Below are 9,210 nucleotides of genomic sequence, written 5' to 3'. Positions count from 1 at the left end.
AGAGCTGCTGTTGTTGGTATACGGTGAAATAATGCATTTGAAAGATTAGTTTGCAATATATATATAAGGCATTATTATTTTATAGACATATTTATTTATTCACGTATTGAATTTAAGATATCTTCATGGGGAGCTGGGGACTCAGCAGGTCTCAGCTGGCAGAATACGATGAAGCTGTTTAGGAGCAATGTATCCTCTTTCTTTTCAACTGTAATATCAAGAGTTAAGAATTTACAGACACGCCAATGTTTTAACCCCCTGCATTACAAGTTAACGAAAGGATTCAGGTGCTGAACAGGGCTTTGATCCAAATGACCATTGAAGTTGATTTCAGCTTTGAAGATCCTTTGAAAATAAGAAAATTAGAAAATTAGAGTGGGATTAATATTTCTAGAATAATCAATATCCATTCTTTAGAAGCATATTAATCTCCATTTATTGAAATAAAATTCATTTCCCTAGAAGTGACTAAGTTCTCTGGAGAATGGATACACTGCAGATGTGATCTTGGAAGCAAACTGCTCGAAAAGAAGCTGTAGATATTTTCTAGATATTCTTCTTGAAAGACAACACTCTACCTCTAAGAAACAGGAAGGGGATTGGAAGGCATGGCTTTGGAGCAGACAGCTCAGAGAATGGATGCTAAGATGTTCCAATCAAGGTCAAAGCCTATTATTTGGTGTAGCTAAATGGACAAAATAAATGTGAGGCCAAGTTCATGCACAGCAGGGACGAGTACTATATAGAGGCAGAAATGAATGGACATTCCTGTTAGAGAATACTGACTCTAAATCTTTATACATTTTGCTGGGACTTATTACTTCCAACACTCGTAGGAAGTCATAGAAGCTTGAAGATTTTCCCGGTGTTTTCCATAGTCATTCATTTTTAAAATAATATGAACAAAAATATCTATATTCAAAAAGGGATCCTTTGCATTCAATTCTGTTCTTTTATTTCTTTCACATTAAAAAAATGAAGGTTGCAGAATGTGATTGTTTCTTTGTGCAAGCCACTTTTGCATAATGCCAAGCAAACACTTACAAAAGAATCAGTTGTACAAACAAAATGAGCTAAGAGAAATGATGACAAGAGTTTAAAATGAGTATCTTGTTGCAGCTAGTGATTCAAGTAGAATAAAAACAGTCTGTGGCACTGGGAAATTGAGAGCATAGACATGAAGGAAATCAACTGAAAAAACGTGACCTGGATTTGGGGTTTACTTAACTTCTATAAATGGGATATTAACAGATAAATCCAAAGATTTGGAGCAATGACAAAATATCTAACACTTAAAATATTTTTTCCTTCATTTTAATCCTGTGTTAAGCTTCTCAAGAAATATTTACATCACCTGATGCAGCAGCTATGGTAAATGTACAATTGTACCGCATATTTTAAAACAACTTTAGTTTCTTTTGATTGACAACATTAAAGAAGAAAAAGAATATTATTTTAGAGTGTCTTGTCCTTTAAATTTTGGCAGATAAAGAAAACTTCCATGAAATAGAAGACATTTTTCCTCTTGGGTTTAAACTTCTAATAAAATGTTGCTGACAGGCTAATTATAAATGTTTTATATATTTCGTGCATATGTGTTCCTCTCTAAACCAATTTAATTCCCATTAATGCTAATCTTGTTAATACCCACTCAGAGAGGAAAGGAATACTGTTAATAAACTCTTGATTTATTTGAGTGATTTAAATGGGGGATGGGCAGAAACAGACGAGAGAAGAGGAAAAGCCACCATTTTACCCACAAATGCATTTCCTAGAATATTTTTCCAAATATTACTGAACATTAGGTTATAAATGGTATAAATAGGAAGTGGGAGGGGGGAATAAAGTGACAAAATGATAGTCTTCCACCCATGAAAAATAAAAACATTTTAAACGAATTGCTAATTAATTCTTTCAGAGTACTAGCTCCAAAGTTAGAAGTGAGATATTACAAAGAAAGGTAGGTTTTCTCTCTTTAAAAAGAGGTAAACTAAAAAACAAATGAGACTCATACCTGTAAGCACTAATTGAAATCTGTTTCTTTTTTTTTTAAAAGTCAGTTAAATCAACAAATGGGTAAGTTACGTTCCTAACACATCTTGTGCTACCCCTAGTGTGGCTGGCCACCTTGTCCTCCATGCAAGAATCCAATAATTCCTCTCCAATTCAATCAAGCATTCATCAGTCAAGATTTCCATATCTCAGTGTACTTTAAATAGCCAAGAGGCAAGATTGGCTCTTAAGAGAGGTTGTGTCCAGGTCTGAGTGGTTTTCTTGGACACAACTATGTAATGAGACTGGGTGCCATGAGGGGTAGCCTGGGAATTTAGAAAACAAGGGGCTCTCTTTCCCTTTTCATATCATCTGAAAACTACCTAACCATTTCTAAAGGTGCAGATGTCTTCTTTTCCATTCTCCCTGGAAAAAGTGACATGAAATAGGGAACAAGTGGAAGATGGAATTTTGTCCAGGGTCCATCCACCATTTGACCTTTAGATACATTATTTCACCTCCCAAAGACTCAGTTTTCCTTTCTGTAAAATGGGGATAATAATATTTACTTATTGTGCTCTTATACAACAGAGCAAGATTTCTTTTTTTATTTTAATGATCAAAAAGGTGTATTTGAAAGCACTATGAAAACTGTGACGGGTACAAACATATGATAATACTAACTGGGAAATAATTTAAGAAAAAGTGGCACAGGAAAAAGGGAGAAACATATAAGGATAGATATCAATTTTATCAGGGCCTTGTATTTTAAAAAAAGAGAGAGAGATGTTTAACCTCAAGATTTTCTGAAAACTTTTAATGACAACTGATGCTTATACTTTATGACTGGGTATATAGAACATAAAATAAAAACTGAAAATTGAAAGCGTTTAGACGAGTGAAATTTTCCTTTTCTGTTGATCCACGTGTTTGGTGTTGGTTATACATTAAGATGGGGCGGGAGTGAGAACAATCTCTTAACATTCATTGAAAAAAATACTGAAACATGTTTTCAGCACAAATATTAAACTGTCTCTTCTCTACAGATTGGTAAAAAAATATATTATATTTTGATTTTTTTTTCTTTTTAAATTATATGGTTATCCATCCCAGCCAAAGTCGTGCCCGGTCATCTGGTAGAACTTGAGGTTGAAAGGCCGGTAGAACTCGCGCAGCCTGCGCACCACCTCGCGGTCGATCTCAGGATGGGTCCTGCCCTTGGTCTTGCCCAGGCAATGGGGCCGGCTGCTGCCCTCCGCCTTCTTCAGGCAGGGGAAGCCCTTGGTCTTGTTGAAGTAGAAGTGCTTGTCCGTGATGATCCTCTTGAGGCCCAGGAAGTCTTGCACGCGGCCCAGTTCCCCGGCCGGGTCGCTGATGAGCCGCTCGCCGCTCACGAAGAGCATCTGGCGGATGGGGAAGTGGCGCAGCCAGTGCTCCAGGTGCTTGGCGTAGATGCCGATCTGGATGGCGCTCCACGACGTGTCGATGAGGCCCGCTGTCCTGTTTTTGAACGTCAAGCTCTCGAAGGTGGGGATGTCGGGCCGCTTGGACAGCGTCTGCGTGTAGTCCGAGATGGCCCTGGTCACCGGGTCCCGCACCACCACGATGAGCTTGGTGTCCTTGGACATGGCCGAGATGCGCGCGGGGGCCTCCCGCGTGACGAAGTAACTGGGCGTCTTCTCCATGGTGATCTGCCCGTCCAGGGTTCTGGGCATCAGGTCCCTGAGAAACGCAAAAAGGCATGTCAGAGATGTGCAGAGAGAGCTCAGTCCCAGGAGAGACTGTCAAGTACACGCTGGAGCCAGGCCGCAATTCCAGCCCCACCAACCCCCCACTTGCTAGACGTCTGATGGTGACGTCGCACAACGAGCCCCGAACCTCAGATTCCTAGTGTATTAAACGGAGAATACTAATATTAACCATTGCATACAGTTTTGTGATGATTAAATGAGTTAATATACCTCGACAGCTTAGAAAACTGCCTGGCACCGAATAAATGCCATATTAAGTTTCTGTGTTTTATTATTGTTTATCCACAATGCTGTAAGAAAATAACTTTGGTCAAAATCTTCAGGTGAATTAGAATATTGTCATAAACACAATTATACTGCTATGAGATAGTATTAAAATATCCTGAGCTTTTCCTGTAGTTTTCTTATGAACAAAGCAATCATATTCAACATAATGTAGCATATTACACAAAATACTTATGTTTGTAATTCTTGAGTTTTCCTGCAACAAACAAGACTTATTAAAGAATCCATCTTTTGCCTAATGATTTGAAATGCCATCATTATCATATTCTAAATATGTTGATTCCTTTCTACATTGGCCCAATTATAAGTTATTATCATGTGATAGTATATTTTCATGTACACCAAAGTAAATTCTGACTTTCTGTTGTTCAGCATGTCCTTGATGATTCTTGTCTGTTTATTCCTCCTGACAAATGACATATCACTTTGTCACATTAAAAACAAAAATCCAATTGGAGTCTTGATACAGCAGATATTGCTTCTCTGTTCAAGCAGGCTTTCTACTGGCCTCAGTCAGGGCCAGTCAAAACACATGAACAGGAGACATCAAATCTATTTGTTCTTCCAACTTAAGTATACTGCAATTAAATGCACTATTTGTTGAGACAGTTACAGACAGATGGATAGATAGAGATCTTTAGTTATTTCATTTTGTAGTTTTGACTTCTCTTTTAATGTAGGCATTATCTAGGATTATATTGTATCTTTAATCCTGATGATAGATTTGTTACTTTTGTTCATGGAATTTGTGATTAGTTTTTATTTTGCATCTGCAAGGAAAAGATACACTTTGTATCATGGGAGCTTGCAGTTATTAATTCCCTGTGATTTTGTCCCACCTACACTATCTGGGCTAACTATATTTTGTGAGACATGTCAAACATAAACAAAAGCAGAGAAAATTGTCAAATCAATCTCAAACACCTCACATCCAGCGTCAAAACTTCATAATGGCCTATTTTATTTATAAATCCCCTCATTTCTGCTGCCCCACCAGGCCAGTTAGATTATTTTAAAGTCATTCACAAACATCCTATTAATGGATTAATAAGTATTCCTGCTCCCATCTGCATTATTTCTAGCACAAATTCCTCAATCTCTTGGGCAATCTGATGGCCCCGATACTTCCTTAGTTTTAATGATGCAGGTACTGGGACTCAGAAAACAGTACTCCAAAATGAAGGCCTCAAAAGCAGCCTCAGAAGCAGAAGTTTTTCTCTGAACTTCTCTTGCCCCTCTGTCTTTCAATCCCACTCTTACCAAAGACTAACCACAGAAACTAAAATCTCTCTCCCCCAAGGCAGGTCATACAGATCGGAACTCCTTTTCCCCAAAGCCAGCCATAAAACCTAAAAACATTACTCTAACTTTCCTTCTACTTTTCTGTATAAAAACTGTCCATAAAGAAATTATCTGACCTATCCTGTTTGACTGTAGGTCATAAGACCTTCATTCCTGAGAGGGTCCTGCCCCACACCTAGAAGGAAGGAAGGCATGTGCAGAGGCCAAGAAGCATCTAGACAGAGAGGCCTTGCAGGCTTCCCCAAACTGGGTGTATTTGGGTTAGATCATACCCTTTTTGTCCAGTCATATTTCTATACAACTGTTCAAATTTAGTTAAGCCCAAGCATAAAAATGGACAATTTCCTCTGTATCTTTGGGTCTTCACCCTGAAAGTTCTTGCATACACAGTAATAAACGTGTATGCCTTTTCTCCTATGAATCGGCCTCTCATCAGTGATTTTCAGCAACCCTTCAGGAGTTGAAGGGGAAGTTTTCCCTTAGCCCATACTCAGATTTCCTCCTATTTTTTTTTTTTGGGTGGGGGGTTTATTTTTGTCATTTCAGTCAGTTTATCTTTACTTTTTATAGACATTTGCTTTCTGTTTCTGAGCTTTTAATTTTTGAAATAAATGTGAACTTCCTTTTTCAAAATAACTCTTAATGGACCTCATTACCCACCTCTTAGACACACCTTAAGGTCTGGGTAAGAGTACGTGAACACCAGAGAGTTTGGTGTTGACACAAAGGAGACACATTGGCATAACCACCTATGTGATGCAGATTCCGTGGTGTGACATGAATGCATAGAACTCATCCCTCTGTGACTCCTTTTGTGGAACTGAAAAGTTGGCTAGGCCAGCCTAATATAAAAGCTTATGTTACTCTTGTCTAAGGTGAGCCAGGAGATCTATCCAGAGATGGCTGGAATTTCTCAGTGAAGGAAATTTAATCAGATGCGTGAAAAAGTTTTGGGCTTGGAAAGCAACCATCAACTACACTGAAGTGATAAGAAAGAGTATTTATAGATTTTTTTTTGAAAAAGCCATCATTACTTTCTCTTTTTTTCTATATATCTTTGACTTTTAACTACTTTATTTCAAATTTTGACCAGTAAAATAGAGAGAGCATAATACTTCACTCGGGAGCTCCTGGTTGGCCTGTTGGGGAAGGGGCTGGGTATATGGGTGGGGTTGGGGTGGGGAAGAGCTGTAGGAGACTTTTGCAGAGATTGAGGCTATAGATTGCGCTGGGCCAGAGGAAACACTGCTAAAACCACTAAAACAAGGAACCATATTTTAAATAATCTCAATAGAGTAGGGAAAAGAGCTATCCAACATAAGAGGAGTTTCAAGAGGAAACAGCTAAAATAGGATTGCAAAAGAAAAACACATTCATTACTGTCATTTGCAGGATGAGGAAAACTGACTGATTTAGCATGGGATGGGTGTGGAGAGTTGGGCTTAACTATAAGCTACCTGCAAGCTTCTTTCTACAAAAATAAAGAAACGATAGTCTAAATAAATCCTAATCAAGCTTACATTGTAGAAAATGGTTGCTTTGTAACAGGACTCACAACAGAATTCTTTAAATTGCAATCTTAAATTTTTTTTTTCAAAAAAGTCAATAAAAGGGATACAAAATTTTTTTCAAACAAGTCAAAGAAGGGGATAAATTTTTTTCATACTTTTTTATTGCAAATCTTACTGGATTTTAACGTTCAACAAAGCACCACACTGTCATATAAAACAAAAGGCATGTGTATGTTGGAATACTGCATTTCGAAATGTCTATAACTTGGAAATTGTTCTTCTTTACCTGAGTAAGGCACAAATTAAGTTGGTGCAAAAGTAATTGTGGCTTTTGCAATTATTGGCAAAACCGCAATTACTTTTGCATCAACCTAACACTTTTAATGGCAAAACCTACAATTACTTTTGCACCAACCTAATACTATGACTGTGCTTTGTGTAAAAACTGGGGCCCGGGATGGGTAGTGAAAGATCTATTACAGTATTATAAAAGGTCTGTAGAAATATGAGGCAGGCTATGGGAGCACGAAGGTGTGTGCACTGATAAATCACGTGAGGTTTGCCTGAAGACACAACAGGTGAAGAAGGATGGGAGAAATTCAACTGGATGATGGGAGGCATAGGTTCTAGGAGAACTTTCTTTCCAAGCTAAGTAGTGTAGACCATTCCAACCTCCCCTCTGAATAGTGAACAGGATTTGGAGACATTTACAGTAGGTATGAGGATGAGGAAATGGGTTGAGACCAACACTATAAGGAAAAAATATAGAAATGTATTTGTTTTGTCCTGAGGGAGGCAAAGATAAGCAGAAATTTCACAAGCGAATTAAGAATTATTACAAGGTAGGTTATACACAGTTGCTCTTCTCCCCGTAGAACTCAAACAGAATTCACAATAGCCAAAGGGTGGAAGCAACCCAAGTGCGTATTGACAGATGAACGGATAAACAAAATGTGGTTTATGCATACAATGGAATACTATTCAGAAATTCTGACATACACTCCAACATGGATGAACCCTGGGGACATTATGCCAAGTGAAATAATCCAGTCACAAAAAGACAAATACTGTATGAGTTCACTTATATGATATATCTGGGATACTCAAATTCATTGAGACAGCAAGTAGAATGGTGGTTTCCAGGGGCTGTGGGGAAGAGGAACAGAGAACTATTGTTCAGTAGGTATGAAGTTTGAGTTTCGTAAGATTAAAAGAGCTGTGGGGATCGATCACGTAACAGCGTGTATGTACTTAACACCACTGAACCTAACAATGGTTAAAATGGTAAATTTTATGTTATGTGTTTTCTAAGATTAAAAGAGTTCTGGAGATTGATCACATAACAACGTGTATGTACTTAACACCACTGAACCTAACAATGGTTAAAATGGTAAATTTTATGTTATGTGTATTTTACTACAATGTTTTTAAAAAAAGAACTTAAGGGAGGACAAACATTTCAGTGGCATTGATAGAAATTAGTTAGACAAAAGAGTCTTTTTGCTTTATGGCTAATTAAACATTAGAACAAGGTACTGCTGAAGGGGGCTGTGGTTTTGCTAAAAGGGAAATACAATAATTTATGAGATTTTTGTGCAGCTGATCTCAAATCAAAAAATGAGGTTTGTGGTCCATGCCCACTGCCTGCTGCATGATCACTAGATAGTAATTTAGCATCTCTATGCTCAGTTTATTCACCTTACCAGGAAAATCAAGCCAAAGGTTCAAAATTCCTGGACTGTAACGAAGTGTCAACATGGCCATTATTACTACAGGGAATACATGGAAGCACTCTTGTTAAGAATGTGACACCCAGTGTTCTGAATTCCCAACTTCAGGAGAACTCCACTTAGTTCAGCTAACAAAGGGTTCAGAGAGTTAGAACTCTTTGCCATGTTCCTGACACACCTGACCATTTGTCATTCAGACAGTGAGGATGCCTGGTTTGAAGGCCATGAGCTGGCTACATTATTTGGAAGGGCAGAGCCTGGCTTATTATCTTATTATGGTGTGAGAGAGATGGGCTCAGTTTTTAAGGGGATTTCATTTCCTTCCATGGCATGGGTGCAGTTGTGCCAGGAAGGAAACTGCTTGGCAATTTTCCTATCTGGCTCAAACATCATGCCACTCTACCGTGCTAGGGAATTCCATTCTGGATCTGATCTGTCACCCTGGGTAAGGGTCTCGGGGCCTAGGGTTGTCAGAGCTGCTGTCTTTCTGTGGTGCAGGAAGTGTTATGGTCAAGCAGGAACCACAATACACATGCTAAGTTGTCCTCTGTTTTCTACCCCAGCCTTCAACCAGGTCAGGAATTAATGGTGGGAGTACTAAAATGACCCAGAGGACTTTCCCACTGCCACACTACTGAG

At 38.5% G+C, this 9,210-nt stretch overlaps 1 protein-coding gene across 1 annotated transcript in view; it reads right to left on the bottom strand.

Annotated features, from left to right (window-relative positions):
* Positions 1-1,667: 1,667 nt before the first annotated feature.
* HS3ST3A1 (heparan sulfate-glucosamine 3-sulfotransferase 3A1) overlaps positions 1,668-9,210 on the bottom strand; it is a 106,280-nt gene continuing 98,737 nt past the window's right edge. The window contains exon 2 of the mRNA XM_511827.8: positions 1,668-3,714. Within this exon, the coding sequence (XP_511827.4) occupies positions 3,093-3,714 (622 nt within the window). The 3' untranslated portion in view covers positions 1,668-3,092. The remainder of the gene's footprint in view (positions 3,715-9,210) is intronic.

Source organism: Pan troglodytes, chromosome 19, assembly GCF_028858775.2.
Source record: "Pan troglodytes isolate AG18354 chromosome 19, NHGRI_mPanTro3-v2.0_pri, whole genome shotgun sequence".
Classification (NCBI taxonomy): domain Eukaryota; kingdom Metazoa; phylum Chordata; class Mammalia; order Primates; family Hominidae; genus Pan; species Pan troglodytes.
This window is presented reverse-complemented; position numbering and strand designations above follow the sequence as displayed.